This window comes from Littorina saxatilis, linkage group LG17 (genome assembly GCF_037325665.1).
Source record: "Littorina saxatilis isolate snail1 linkage group LG17, US_GU_Lsax_2.0, whole genome shotgun sequence".
Taxonomy (NCBI): Eukaryota; Metazoa; Mollusca; class Gastropoda; order Littorinimorpha; family Littorinidae; genus Littorina; species Littorina saxatilis.
Window position 1 is genome coordinate 66415940 of NC_090261.1, and position 16772 is coordinate 66432711.

At 44.6% G+C, this 16772-nt stretch overlaps 1 protein-coding gene across 3 annotated transcripts in view; it reads right to left on the bottom strand.

The window, feature by feature from the left end:
- LOC138952221 (HEAT repeat-containing protein 5B-like) overlaps positions 1 to 16772 on the bottom strand; it is a gene marked incomplete in the record, with an annotated part of 117059 nt that overhangs the window by 59946 nt on the left and 40341 nt on the right. For all 3 annotated transcript variants that reach the window (XM_070323826.1, XM_070323824.1, XM_070323823.1), the window contains 2 exon segments: positions 3777 to 3931; positions 4627 to 4798. In XM_070323826.1, the coding sequence (XP_070179927.1) occupies positions 3777 to 3931; positions 4627 to 4798 (327 nt within the window).

The following is a 16772-nucleotide window of genomic DNA, read 5'->3' on the forward strand; positions in this document are numbered from 1 at the left end:
CTTCTTTGTAATGGCAAGGTAACTATATTCTGCTTCCTGCATTGTGTGTGTGTGTGTGCAGTGTGTGTGTGCAAGTGCGTGTGAGTGTGTGTGTGTGTGTGCTTGTGCTTGTGAGTGTGTGTGAGTGTGTGTGTTAGTGCGTGCATGTGTGAATGCATGCATGCATATTTCCATGTGTGCGTGCGTGTGTATGCTTGCTAACACACATGTATAACACAGGAACTCCTCCCACTAATTCATGACTGAAAGCACTACACAACTAAGACCCTTGGTATGGCGTGACCCCACTAATTCATCACTGAAAGCACTACACAACTAAGACCCTTGGTATAGCATGACCCCACTAATTCATCACTGAAAGCACTACACAACTAAGACCCTTGGTATAGCATGACCCCACTAATTCATCACTGAAAGCACTACACAACTAAGACCCTTGGTATAGCATGACCCCACTAATTCATCACTGAAAGCACTACACAGACCCTTGGTATGGCATGACCCCACTAATTCATCACTGAAAGCACTACACAACTAAGACCCTTGGTATAGCATGACCCCACTAATTCATCACTGAAAGCACTACACAACTAAGACCCTTGGTATGGCATGACCCCACTAATTCATCACTGAAACCACTACACAACTAAGACCCTTGGTATAGCATGACCCCACTAATTCATGACCGAAAGCACTACACAGACCCTTGGTATAGCATGACCCCACTCAGGTTCAAGGGGATGATGCTTCTGGCTTGTAATGACCACTGGTCAGTCAGTCTGGGAGGCAGCGGTCAGTAACTCTGTATCCTGTTATCCTGTATCAATTATCCTGTTCAGTGGAACCACCCTTTGAAGACCCCCCCCCCCCCCCACCCCCCAATTCAAGACTCCTCCCACCCTGTTTTCTCAAACCTTTTGGTCATAATCTTGGTAATTTACCCCCATTGGCCAGGTGAGTGGTAAGAGCGGGCGGCACGGGGTGAGAGTGGGGTCAACAGCATGTAATCGCCACATTATCCCTGCCGGCTTCCACAGCTTCTCACCCCACCATAATAATCTGGCACCACTTTCCTCCTTACTCTGCTGTAAATTTGACACTGCAACTAGGGTGAAAAGGTTGTAAGGTATGAGGAAAGGAAGAGAGAAGGGGGGGGGGGGGGGAAAGAGGAAGAGAGAGGAAGGGAGGGAGGGAGGGAGGGAGAGAGAGAGAGACGGGGAGAGGGGGAGAGGGAGAGACGGGGGGGGGGGGGGGGGGGGGGGGAGGGAGAGACTGAGAGAGAGATAGAGATGGAGGGAGGGAGAAAGAGAAGGGGGGGGGGGGGGCAACTTTCCTCATTTGTCCGCTGTAAATTTAACAATGACTGTAACTAGAGTGAAAAATTTGTAATTATAATGCGCGCGCACATGTGTGTGTGTGTGTGTGTGTGTGTGTGTGTGTGTGTGCGTGTGTGTGTGTGTGTGTGTGCGTGCATGTGTGTGTGCATGTATGTGTGTGCGTGCGTACACGCGGCGTGCGTGTGTGTGTGTGTGTGTAACAGAGGGAGGCAGGGTGGGGGGGAGAGAGCTGGGGGTGGGAGTTGATGTTATTACGACATTTTTTTGTTTCTGACAAATGTTTGTTTGTGATTATGACTTACAAAAATGGCGATACAGTTATATCGCAGTTTGTTATATTGCATTGTATTGCACCGTATTGAGAGTCTACCAGAAAGACTGCTATAATCACCTCTGGATGATAGGAGTTCCTTGTCCTAAAACTGCTGCAACAATTTTGCATGTATCTGGACAAGAGACTCTGAGATTTGGGGGGGGGGGGGGGGGAAGGGTTGGAGAGACTGGTAGGGGGTTTGGGGGGGGGGGGGGGTGAGGGGTGAAGGGGGACCACTGAGGGCCAAGACAGCCAGCATTGTATCTCTAATTAGCCACAGACCGGTGGGGCTGACTCACAGCGCACAACACTCACCACGCTCATTGCAGCAAAGTCAAAGGTGGAGAAACGAGACACCAGTAACCCTCAGGGCCTTCCTCCCTCTTACCTGTCTACCTGGCTCAGGTGAGAAAAACATCTGATTGTCTGCGAGCGGTTCCTCCCTCGACCACCCCCCCCTCCCCCCTCCTCCTCCTCCCCCAGGTGCTAATCACAGGCATATGGACATATCATTCCATGGGGGGGAGCCTGGAGGGCTGACTTCCAAACACTCACTTTGAAGTTCTAACCACAGGCACCCGAGTGAAGGCAGCTTTGCTCAAAGTTGTACGTTGGAGCAGGGACCAATATTTAGATAGGTCTATGGTTGGAGTTTGCATATTCCGACAAACTTTCGAAAAAGCCCGTTGTTGGGAAACAGGTGTGTAGTATTCTCACACAGGTGTGTAGTATTCTCGAACCCATCCATCCCCACCCCCTTTCTTTTTTTTCCGTTTTTCTTTATCACACCTCATTTGCTCCCCCGATCACTGAAACATGTAACGTTACATCGACTACCCCCAAACTGGAGGTAGAAGAGTCTTGGTACACTCGACTCTCCTCTCTCTCTCTCTCTCTGTGCCCCCCCCCCCCCCTTCTCTCACCTCCACCTACCCACACTCCCATCCCCGTCGCTGATGACAGTCCACGTTCTCACTGCCGAGTGAGCAGTGTTCAATCACTGCCATAATCCCTCTGCCACCGCGCGTGCCTGTCCTACAACCCCACACCATAGACCTATATTAGACCTTTTACCTGTAGCGAGAAGTCTCGTGCATCTCACTTCAAAGACAAAGTAGTTTTGACCACTCCTGACCCTGACTTGACCCACGTGTGATTCATCACGTGCCGGTCACTGGCTGTGTTTCGACCAAGTCCAGCCCCCCCACACACCAAGTTTTGATAGCGCACGTGCCGACAGCGGGGAAGGTTCTAATGAAGATCGAGGGAGGGGCGGCGACTGTTTCTTTTATCTCGCTGATACATCAAAATCTTGGCGCTTTTGGGATCACAACATTTCTATGGGGAGAAAAATATTTTATTTTTGGGGAGAAAAATATTTGGAAACAGGAGAGGCTGGATAAAAAAAACCACCCATCTATCTCCCCCTGTCTTATCGACAGTTCCAAGGCGATTCTACCGCTTAGTGTTGTGGTAGACGATTTTGACGGCACATGCTTCAGTATTCCTGGCTGATGTTGGAATCCCTAAAGACGAAGTGATCTTGTTTTCGAAACTGCAGACTCTATAATGCTCCGCATCGTTCCTTCTATTTGTTTATTTCCTTATTTGTTTTTTTCTGATAGTTTTGGCGTTGATTGTGTTTCTGGGTGTTTTTCTCTGCTTGCTTGTAAGATTGTTTCTTGCAAGCCATATGGAAATGCGCTCACACGGGTAAACCGAGTTTAAGCACTTCATATTGAAACAGAGGGAAAAAACTGATTCACAAACATGTAGACAGGGACACGCACACACACACACAAAACACACACACGCGCGCACGCACGCACGCTCACACATACACACACACACACACACACACACACACACACGCACGCACGCACGCACGCACGCACGCACGCACACACACACACACACACAATCTCTCGTACACACAGACACACACAGACACACACAGACACACACACACACACACACACACACACACACACACACATACACACACACACAAACACACACACACACACACACACAAACACACACACAATCTCTCGTACACACAGACACACACAGACACACACAGACACACACACACCACCACCAACAACACAGTATCCCAAACTTACATGCGTGATGCCGACTCGTATCTCCCTGTTGACGCTGCCTGCCCCCTTGATCATGTCGCCCGCTGTGGAGCCCTTGAGGAAGCCTGTGCCGCCCTTGAGGAAGCCCGAGGCTAGCAGGTTGAGCGCGTCCTCCAGCTTGGCAGGCTTGTTCTTCCCTGTAACATCAATATACACTCTCGCATATAATTGTCTGCTTGTCTAGGATGGCCCGTCGGTGACCTTGACTTGGGTCACCTTGGCCTGAATCGTGTCTGGAGGTCCTCAGACCCCGGAAGTGTGTCATGTTTCTAAGCTGAAGCTTCAGAAACGTTAAAGAAATTGAAATTGAAAAGTGTTCCTTCTATAACCCGAATCCAACCTGACATTGAAATGTGACGACCAGGCTTGGGCCCTGTGTGGAGGCCATCAAACCTTACAGTGTGCACAGTTTCAAAGGTGCAACTTTAAAAATCCATTGAGGAAATAGACAATTTTCTAGTTTTTCAACCCCAGCTTGCCCCCTTCGCACCCTCGACAATTGACCAGGGTCAACTAGACTTCTTCAAGTCTGGAGGTCATCAAACCCCAGAAGTGTATAACGTTTCCATAGTGTGTGAGGAATAACTCGACGTTAAACTGTTTTTGTCGCCTGTCAGTCTTCGACTGATCATTACGAGGACTTTCCTGATTGCTCAGGTGATTCACACACGCACGCACGTACGTACGTACGTACGCACGCACGCACGTACGTACGTACGCACGCACGCACGCACACACGCACGCATACACACACACACAGAGAAACACACACACACAGAAACACACACACACACACATACACACACACGCACAAACAAACAAAGACACCGACCTGTGAGAGCTTTGGGTGTCTGAGCGGTGGCGAGCAGGATTCCCATGAGCTTGGCGACAGCGCAGCGCACGTCATAGTTGGACCCGTCCAGCGCGCGGAAACACAGCGACATCACTGTCTCCAGCTCGCTCGTGCTCATGAAGGGCGCCTCTTTCACCAGCTCGTTCATACACTGAAACAGTCACAAGCACACATAATGAAGCACACTCGTAAGAGAGAAAAAAAATAATACCAACAACAACAACCAAACGTCGTGAGAACTGCGAACCACGAACGCCAAAGAAAAAGAAAAAGAAGACTGTGCTTTGAGACTCCCGGCGTTTTAGAATCTTGTTTCCCACACCGGCACACAGTTTTTAAACGTATCTCTATTTCCAGGCTCCCTCCGAGATGTCCTTTTCTCCAATTATATCATTCCATGATGTTCTCTTAAAGTTGTTCGTGTTTATACTGTGTGTGTGTGTGGGAGGGGGGGTGCGTGCGTGCGTGTGCGTGCGTGAGTGCATGTCTGTGTGGGTGCTAGGACTGTAGAATCCTCAGGCAAAAAGTGATATTATGCAATCGTTATAGTCCCCTTGCAGGAGGCACCATTTCTGTGATTACAGCGCCCTTACCTCACCATGGGAACATAGCTGTTATCACCCAAAACACAGCGCCCTCGATTATATAACCATATCACTATCAAAGGGCGAATTATCTCTGGTAATCTCATGATTTATGACGGGAAACAAGAATCTGCGAACTGGCGTTCCGACAATTCATGCACAAGTAATTCAATGTTTTACGCACTGCAAATGATGCGTTGCGTTCTCATGAAAACCACCACGTTTTTTTTAACTGAATGGCATCTCTCTCTCTCTCTCTCTCTCTCTCTCTCTCTCTCTCTCTCTCTCTCTCTCTCTCTCTCTCTCTCTCTCTCTCTCTCTCTCTCAGTCTCTCTGTCTCCAACACACACATAATTACCACGAACAGAATCAAACGCACACATATACACACAGGCAAAAACACACACGCACACACTCCCGCGCCGGCGCCCGCCGCAGACTCTTATAAAGTTCAACCAAGAAACCATATCACTATCAAAGGGCGAATTATCTCTGGTAATCTCATGATTTATGACGGGAAACAAGAATCTGCGAACTGGCGTTCCGACAATTCATGCACAAATAATTCAATGTTTTACGCACTGCAAATGATGCGTTGCGTTCTCATGAAAACCACCACGTTTTTTTAACTGAATGGTCTCTCTCTCTCTCTGTCTCTCTGTCTCTCTCTCTGTCTCTCTCTCTCTCTCTCTCTCTCTCTCTCTCTCTCCTCTCCTCTCCTCTCTCTCTCTCTCTCTCTCTCTCTCTCTCTCTCTCTGCAAAACCCCGTCTAGCTCAAAACCCAAGAGTTTTTAAAGATGGATGTTGTGGGAGGGGGGGGGGGGGAGGGTGTTCAAGTTGACAGGGGTGGTTCTCATCATTTGGCAAGTGTCGGTATGAGCGTACCGAGAACGCACGGTAAAGTCATCACTGTCAACAACAAAAATCCCGCCTTCCACAAGGAAAAGATGCTGCTTCCAAAAACAGATTACTCAATACATTACAAAAACGGTATGACTGATCACTTTGGATATCACTGGGAGTGCGCTCAACACTTTTTGAGCGAGGCTGTTACTCAATCTCAAGTTTTTATCACTGCTTCACGCCGTTTTTGACATTCTGACCCCGGTCAACTGTCTGAATATTTGGTACAGTCAAGGCAGACACGCCTCGGTGCGATCAACCACCGGCATCACATAATTTAAAAAAATATATTATTTTTTAAATTTTTTAATAAAGCTCTGAATCAAACGCCTAAGTTGTAATATCTTTCAATTTTACGCACGGAGGGGTTAGAAACAAGAAAGTTACAGCCCGATACTTGTGCTCGTTATTGGCATAGACCAACGCGCTGAATGATGATGATGAGTTTTATATTATTATATTATATGAAGTCTTATATCGCGCGCGTATCTCCAGACTCAAGGCGCAGGGATCTATTTATGCCGTGTGAGATGGAATTTTTTTTTTACACAATACATCACGCATTCACATCGACCATCCTACTTTTCACGGCCTATTATTCCAAGTCACACGGGTATTTTGGTGGACATTTTTTTTATCTATGCCTATACAATTTTGCCAGGAAAGACCCTTTTGTCAATCGTGGGATCTTTAACGTGCACACCCCAATGTAGTGTGCACGAAGAGGCCAATTTCCTGCAACCCGCCGGGAACTTGGCTCACTGAATAAATGTATGCACCTACTTTTTTTTAACCTCAGTTGCATGCAGGTTTGCTACTACAATTATTTTTTGCCTTATTTATGTTGTGTGTGTGTGTGTGTGTGTGTGTGTGTGTGTGTGTGTGTGTGTGTGTGTGTGTGTGTGTGTGTGTGTGCGTGCGTGTGTGTGTGTGTGTGTGTGTGGCTTGGAGCAAACCTTCTTCATAGGTCTTTTCTTTTCTCAGTCAAATGTGTACATTTTAAAATCAACAAATTTTATCAGTAAACTAATATGTTTAGATAAATAAATAAATAAAAATCTAAAATCTAACTTTTTCCCATATTTAAATTTTCCAATGGTCATTTTGGTAATTAAAATACAATAATTCACAAAATAAATATAATCATTTTTCAAACTTTCCCTAAAATAACCCAAAAATACATTTTCTTCCTTCAAAATAATGGCAACATGTATTTTCTTATAAAGAAAATCTTTACATATTTTCCAACCCTTCATCACCTCTTGTATGCACCTACTTTAACTTGACATGTGTTGCACGGCATCAAGCATGAGAATGGGCACCAGGGTGCTTTAGCTCCACTATTACCTCCCCGCTAATTCTTATAGTACAGATCGTTACGGTGCGAGTCATTAACCCCCCTGCAGCGCCACGGACCACTGACGTAAAAGAACTTCATCAATCTCAAATCGCTGCCAACTTTGAAGGAGAAAACCCAACAACCGAAGATATGTGTTCATCTGTTCGTCATTATCTTTTGTCTGTTGCACTTGTATATCTTATTTTATTCATGTTTTTTTATTACTTAGTTAGTGGAAGAATCTTTTGTAATGTATGTGTGACAGGGGAGGCTACCGCTCCTTTCACAGCAGACTCTGCACCCGAGTTGTTGGCCTTTAAAGTCAACACCTGGGGATTGTAGAGTTCTGTTTGTGATGGGGTCTGGTGGTTTCCGATTGTCTGTATGTTCATGGAAACCTTCGGGTTGGCATAACAGTTTTTAAAGGGCTAAGAAATTAGCCCTAACATTTTCAATCCTGTTTGATTGCACTTCGCTTCCCGAGGTGATCGTAGTGTTTCGGCACACGGTTACATATGTTTGATGGTGTATGCTTTTAATTAAGCGTTGTTGACTATGAATGTAGATGTAAATGCTTGTATAACTGTGTTTTAATTTTAAATGTGTCAAGCGCAAAGAGCATAATTGTAAAGTTATGATGTTGCGCTATATAAATGCTCATTTATTATTATTATTATTATTATCTTGATCACTCATTTCAAAGATCGATAGATCGAGATTTGATTTACGTGTTTCGTTTTCACAAGAATAAAACGGTCCATGAACTAGCTTTTCTTACTTTCTGATTCTTGCTTTTGAAACATGAGCAGCAGTATCTGCCTTAATAAGGTTGTTGTTGTTTTTTCTCTCCATTTAACAAAGAGTTTAAATCTTGGTACAAAGCGCGTTATCTTTGGGATTGACAAGTGAAGTCCTGACAGCAGGGGCAGCTGCAGCACGTGCACACTGTGTGCAGACTGGATCACGCTGTGTGACTGGTTATCAACATTCCTCAGCTCAAGCACTGCACAGTGCATGTAACTTGTGGAAGAAAAACAAGTCTTCCCCGATGCTGTTTAAATGTACCCAGCAGAGTGCACGTAACTTGTACAAGAAAAGCGTTTGTTTGAAGTTGCCTGCAGAGTGCATAATACTTGTGAAAGAAAATCATGTGTTTGAAGTTGCACCCGACGCATACAGCCTGCCCTTGGAGCAGATAGGGGCCTGGCAGGGAATCAAAGACTGCAAGTGGTTGACAGAGCAGAAAGACGAAAGAGATTAAATCCACAGAGAGATAGATCATCGCGCTGGCATCCTCTTCCCTTTCATCCTGTGCCGCTGCTCTACAGACGTACAGGTGTTACAGGTATGTGCTGGCTGCTTGCTTTGACCAATGCTTTGACCCTGATCGTACAGAAAACACCGTGAACGTTAATTTAATGTACAACACACACCCCCCTTGTGATTGGTCCCTCCTTGTGATTGGCCCCTCCTTTTCACTCTTCCACAACCCAAACAAACCCGACACACTTATTTTCGGAATTCATCTTTTCTAAGGCCAACAACAACAAAAATAGTCTGTTTTACGGTAACATAGGCAAAAATTATAGGGTCGGTAGGTCTTGGCAAAAAATATAGGGTCTTGGACGATGTGGTCCTACGTACTCAGGAAGTAGAAATAAACCTTGATAAAACAAAAGCCGCTGGTCCCGACCAGGTGCACAACAGAATTTTGATATCTAGTGCCAGGCACATCTCAGAAGCTTTAACCCTCCTGTATAACAGATCTCTCCAGGAAGGCAGGTTTCCAATGGAATGGAAAAAAGCCCATGTATCACCGATTTTTTAAAAAGGAGATAAAACTGATTGTTCAAATTATCGACCCATTTCTCTCCTAAGCTGTATCGGAAAGGTGTTTGAACAAGAAGAGCAAACGCTCGATCGAGTCACTTTCGCAGTTCTGAATATTATATGAGGCATCAGATGGACAGGAAGAAATTGCTATTCACAACACAATGAGTCACGTTCACATAAAATTTGAGCCCGGTCACTTTTATAGTTTCCGAGAAAAGCCCAACGTTAAGTTGTGTGTTGCCGAACAGAAAAGGCTAGTTATCTCCCTTGTTTTTCTGATAACGTTCGTAAAAGGCTACAGATGTAAATACTTTGATGTAAAGAATAATCCTACAAAGTTTCAATCACATCCGATGAACTTTGTCAAAGATATAAAATGTCTAATTTTTCCTTTGACGCTGACCTGTGACCTTGAAAAAGGTCAAAGGTCAACGAAACCATCGTTAAAGTGTAGAGGTCATTGGAGGTCACGACTAAACAAAATATGAGCCCGATCGCTTTGATAGTTTCCGAGAAAAGTCCAACGTTAAGGTGGTGTCTACGGACGGCCGGCCGGACGGCCGGCCGGACGGCCGGCCGGACAGACTAACACTGACCGATTACATAGAGTCACTTTTTCTCAAGTGACTCAAAAATGTGTCCAGTCACGAGTATTTGAATACTTAACTCTCAACAGCATTCTTACGCCTTACCAGTCTGGATTCATACCAAAAGAATCCACCACCTACCAGTTAATTTCTTTGTATAATGACTTGTGTAAATCTCTAGACAATAATATTCACACTCAAGCCGTATTTTTTTACATATCTAAAGCGTTTGATAAAGTATGGCACAAGGGCCTCATTAGGAAACTGGAAGCAATCGGAATACGTGGACGGCTCTTAATCTGGTTCCAAGATTACCTCTCTGGGCGTAAACAGGCAGTTGTTTTAAAAGGAAATAAGTCAATATATTTACCCGTCTCAGCAGGAGTCCCACAAGGATCAGTATTAGGCCCTACGTTGTTCCTCGTTTATATTAACGATATAGTGAAAAATATTGAATCTGTTATTAAATTATTCGCTGATGACACAAGTATGTATCTATCCATTGAAAATCCTGTTCTCAGAGCCGAGATTTTAAATTCAGACCTGAGTAAAATTTTTAAATGGGCAAAAAAGTGGAAAGTTCTTTTCAATCAAACTAAAACCGAATTATTAAATTTAGGCAGACAACAGAATCCGGATTTTACTGAATTAAAGTTTGGCGATAACACATTACAAGATGTAGAAAAGCACAAGCACCTAGGTGTAATCGTTCAAAATAATTGTAAACGGGAGTCCCAAACAAAATCTATCGTAGCCAAATGCCGCTTATTGATTTCTTGTCTGCGCTCATATAAATATAGATTAAGCAGAAAATCCCTAGAGAACATGTATAAATCATTCATATTGCCAAGTATTGATTACGCAGACGTTGTATGGGATAATTGCACTACCGGATTGGCAGATGAATTAGAAGGTCTTCACTTAGAGGCAATACGAATTATTATTGGAACAGTTCGAGGAACAAGTCACCGAAAATTATATCAAGAATCTGGTTTTACTACACTCTCTGAACGACGCAAACGCCATAAATTAATATTATTTCATAAAATTGTTGATAACAAAGTTCCCCCTTATTCAAGTGCTGAACTCCCACCTCTCGTATCTGCAGAAAACCCGTATCACAGGAGACGCCCATTAGAACGCAAGATTCCATCGTATAAAACAGAATTGTATAAATCATCGTTTTTCCCATCAACAACACATCTATGGAATGCCTTGCCTGATGAAATCAAACTTATCGAATCCATAAACCAATTTAAAAGATATTTAACTGCTAACGATCCAGTTGTGTCACCGTATTTTTATATTGGAGAACGATAGGTCCAAGTGATTCACAGTAAATTAAGGTTAGGCATGACCGATTTAAACCAGCACCTAGTCGATAGGCATTTGAGCAATAATCCAGCGTGTGCCTGTGGCCACGCATCAGAAGACGTAAAACACTTTCTTTTAGATTGCCCTCAATACGATAGTGACCGAACCAGAACAATAAGTACTCTCCCCACTGATCAAATTACGATATCAACACTCTTATTTGGTAATGCAAGTTTGTTAAAAGAATTAAATGAATCTGTTTTTAAAGTCCAGGAATATATTATTTCAACTGTCCGACTTGGGGAAAAACGAATTTGAGTGCAGTATGCCCCATTCATTATAGATAATTTAAGTCTAAATTTAATTAAGAAGTTATAGCGATTGTTATTGGTATATGCAATTGTGATGTATACTTATGTACTCTCTCTCTCTCTCTCTCTCTCTCTCTCTCTCTCTCTCTCTCTCTCTCTCTCTCTCTCTCTCTCTCTCTCTCTCTCTCTCTCTCTCTCTCTCTCTCTCTCTCTCTCTCTCTCTCTCTCTCTCTCCATATATATTTGTATGTTTGCACATTTTGTTTGTTTCTCGTTTGTTTTGGTTTAAAAAGTACTTGTCGAAGTCTCGTCGCAAGTTATCGTAATCAATATGTTAAATTCTCCCGTTAGGGTCACCACCATAAGCTTGAGCTTGTTGATGATCCGTAACATGTATCATGTTCAAATACATATGAATTGTTGAATAAACACTGTTTAAACCATAGGCAAAAAAAAATAGGGTCGGTAGGTCGGGAAAAAATTTTTTTCCCCAAAGAAACATATTTTTACGTTATTTTGCCAAAAGACAGACTTTTTTTTTTTTTTTCTCCCCCAAATGCCCAAAAAAAGTGTAGGGTCGCGTGAAAAAATAGGGTCGGTCGGGATACCGTAAACAGACTATTTTCAAGTTTTTTTGGGCCTAATCAAGCACCTGTCCTTTATCTAGATCACCCCATGCTGACCCAGAGTGAATGTGTCACGTACCCTTGAACGCCACAAAGTATGATAGCCCGCGAGTCTTCAGTACTGAGATGTTCCCCTACAATCTTCACTGCATAGTCTCATCTCCCCCCGAGGACGATATGTGTCTGCCCATCAACATCAAAAACCACCACAACAACAAAGACTGAAAACGTTTTTACAACAAAAGACTACAACCGATTTTACAACAAAGTCTAAAACCGTTTTTACAACAAAGACTTAAACCGTTTTTACAACAAAGTCTAAACCCGTTTTTACAACAAAGACTTAAACCGTTTTTACAACAAAGTCTAAAACCGTTTTTACAACAAAGACTTAAACCGATATTACAACAAAGGCTACAGCCGTTTTTACAACAAAGACTAAAACCGTTTTTACAACAAAGACTAAAACCGTATTAACAGCAAAATGGAGAGTGCATAAAGCTAAGACGACTATGTGCAGCGCTCGTTTTCGGAAATGAGATGTGGTCATAATTTCACTAATCTTGGAACATATCTCAGATGGTATCTGAACGCGTATTTGTTGGCTTTTTGACAGCGTGAAGAAACTCCAGCAGTTGAGAGCAGCGTGCCGTGAAAATAGACCTGCTTATCACCCCCTCTTGTCTCGCTCTGCCTGCTTTCTATCGTTCCATCACAAACTCTCAGAATGGGCCATTTTAAAAGAGGGAACCGTCAGCTAAAACTCTGCAATATTTTCCCAAGAGATCCCCCCCCCCCCCCCCATTTTTATCCATCCTGCGTCGCATTTAGAGTTAATCCTGTAAACAAAAAACGAGGTTCATCTTTACTATCGCGAGACTCTGTGTGTGTGTGTGTGTGTGTGTGTGTGTGTGTGTGTGTGTGTGAGAGAGAGAGAGAGAGACAGACAGACAGACAGACAGACAGACAGACAGACAGACAGACAGACAGACAGACAGATGTAGAACTTCGCATTATTCTAGGGTGGGGGTGGGGGGGGGGGGGGGTACTGCTACAGCCCCGGCTGTTGTGAAAATTTCAGCACTCCCCGAAACGTCTAAATAAACCCAAGGTTTGACAGAAGGCAGAAGAGGAAGGTGAAGATTGAGTCACAACTCAAGTCGGCTGAATCTCCGCCACACACACACACACAGACACACAAACACTCACACACATAACACACACAGCCACACACACTCACACACACACACACACACACACGCTCACACACACACACACACTCACACAAAGAGAGAGAGAGCTAGAGGAGAGAGAGAGAGACAGACAGACAGACACACACACACACACACACACACACACACACACACACACACACACACACACACACACACACACTCACACACACGCACGCGCGCAGACACAGACACACACACGCAGACACACACACACCACACACACACACAAACACACAGGGTGAGAGAGAGAGAGAAAGAGAGTGAGAGAGAGAGAGAGACAGAGAGACAGACAGACAGACAGACAGACAGACATACACGTCACACACACACACACACACGCACACACACACACACACACACGCACACACACACACACAGCAAAGAGACAGACGGGACACACACACACACACACACACACACTCTCTCTATCTCTCTCTTTCTCTCTCTCCAACATCTCTCATGTTGTGTGATGTGATGTGATGTAAGTCGGTTCAAGTGTCGGGTCGGCACACCCTGGGGAGGAATGCCCGTTGCATCATGGCAGAAGGCCAGCGGGAGACATGTATATCTACAAGGGGGGAGTGCTTGGATTCTGGCACCGAGCTGCTTCCACGATCTACACTGCAACGTGTCAGGCTGTTTCTTGGGATTATGGCGACTCGAGTTATGTAAGTGCAATAAACTCGAGAAAAAAAAAGAAGTTGGCAAAATCGAGGCAGCATGCCAGCCAAAGTCTGATAATTTGGCCTGCTGTTGTGTTTATTTTCCCGTTCGTAAGTCTCATAGTATCCGTTTACCTGTACCAAGAAGTGTATTCTTTTCTCTCTCTCTATGCATCAAAGGCATAGCTGTGAGCACAAACGGGTTACCAATTCCTGGCAAGTTATGCAAGAAGGAGAGGCAGTAAAAAGAGAACATGATAGTGTTCCCGTACAATGTGGCATAAAATCGCGTGATATCACCCGTGGAATGAAGAAGTCAGCTTCACAAGTGGTTCTCGTCGCTCTCTCTCTCCCTCCCCCTCTCTCCCTCCCCCTCTCCCATAGTTCTCTCTCTCTCTCTCCCTCCCCCTCCCCCTCTCCCCCTCCCCCTCTCCCATAGTTCTCTCTCTCTCACACACACACACACACACACACACACACACACACACACACACACACACACACACACCGATTTGGTTTGTTTGCTCATAGTGCTGTTGTTTTGTGTTGGTGTGGTTTTATTTTGAATGGTTTTTTTTTGTCCTGAATAGTTGTTTTAGTTTATTTCTGAAGAGCAGAAATTGTGAGAAGCGAGTAGTGTGAAGTGATTGACGACGACCATCGGCACATACATCACGTGCCGCGGTAATCAACTAAGCCACTGGTGATAGATAGACTACCACCACCGAGGTCGCTGACAATGGTGACTGAGGTGATCTTCTTCTTCTGCGTTCGTGGGCTGAAACTCCCACGTACACTCGTGTTTTTTGCACGAGTGGAATTTTACGTGTATGACCGTTTTTTTACCCCGCCATTTCGGCAGCCATACGTCGTTTTCGGAGGAAGCATGCTGGGTATTTTCGTGTTTCTATAACCCACCGAACTCTGACATGGATTACAGGATCTTTTTCGTGCGCACTTGGTCTTGTGCTTGCGTGTACACACGGGGGTGTTCGGACACCGAGGAGAGTCTGCATACAAAGTTGACTCTGAGAAATAAATCTCTCGCCGAACGTGGTGACGAACTCACGCTGACAGCGGCCAACTGGATACAAATCCAGCGCGCTACCGACTGAACTACATCCCCGCCCTACTGAGGTGATCATTACACCCCCGGTATAGGGGTGTGTATAGGTTTCGGTCGATGTGTTTGTTTGTTTGTGTGTTTGTTTGTTTGTATGTTTGTATGTTTGTGTGTTTGTTTGTGTTCGCAAGTAGATCTCAAGAATGAACGGACCGATCGTCACCAAACTTGGTGAACAGGTTCTATACATTCCTGAGACGGTCCTTACAAAAATTGGGACCAGTCAAACACACGGTTAGGGAGTTATTGGTGGATTTTGGTTTTTTGGGGGGATCAACTACGGCATAACTCTTCCTTATCTTCTCCATGTTTTCAGGGTTTACCTCCCTTCCTTCGTATGGTGCACTATGTATGAGGGGGCATCTTCGGATATTCCCGGCGTTCTGTTACTATTTTTAGAAGGTCACCGCAGTGTCCAGAACGTAAATTGGACCCGTAAATTATCCTCACTGTAAAAGTGCAAAGGTCGAATCAATTTATAGCCACGCGAAAAATACACTGTCATCTATCTCTCTATATATATACGGCTTCTCTGTGTTTGTGTGTGTGTGTGTGTGTGTGTGTCTCTCTCTATGTGGGCAACACCTGTGGATTGTTCAGTTCTGTTTGTGATGTGGTCTGGCGGCTTTTGTGTATTTGTATGTACTGGCCTTCCTTTGAGAAGCCAGAACAGTTCAAAAGGGCTTAGAGATAAGCTCTAAATTGCTCAATCCTGAGCAGTGAGAATGGTTATTTCCCTTTGACCAACGGGGGTGTTTTTCCTATCGGAGGAATTTCTTGTTTTTACAAGTATTGTTTGTTTGTTTGTTGTACAGGGAAAATTTGTTGTGGATGGAAGGAGGCTTTTGTATGGTGTCAGTATGTGACGTCACTTCCACAGTTTGGGAGGCCGCCTTTATTTGTTTGTTCCTTAGCTTGTGTGTTTATTGGGTGTTTTTTCATTGTTGCTGTTTTGATTCTAAATGGTTACTTGAATTTTCATCACTTGCCTGAAAAGCAGTTCAAGAGATGAATGACAGCAGAATACATTATAATTAAACTCTTCCAACACCCCTCCCATCACCCTACCCCCATCTCCACAATCAATTCTTTTGCCTGAACTCTATATACATTACAAATGCATCTTTAGGTTTTTGTTCTTCTGAAAGTTGTTTTCGGAAAAACATATCGTGGATATTTGTACTGGCACTGTCTCCCTGCATAGTTTTGTACTCGAGTGCACCGACAGACAGACGTGCATTCCGTCTCTCCGCTCACCTGTACAAAACGCATGCAGCCAGGCAGATGCAGGTATAATCACGGTAGGCTAAGGAAAACAACAGCAGAAGCCGTGCAGGGGGCAGAGAGGTGTGAGAATGGGGGGCTGGTTGACTGCCAGACTGCCAGACACAACACACACAGAAGCCAGACAAGTCATAGAACACCGCATGCCCCTAAAACAATGAAACACGCTGCCATGCTATACTTCTCAACTCAATTTTAAACTATTCTGTAGGGGTGGTTGGGTGGGGGTGGGGGATCGAGGGGGGGCGGGTAGGGGGACTGCGCCCCCCCCCACACACACACACATAGCAAAACAGAGAGAGAGAGACAGAGAGAGAGAGAGAG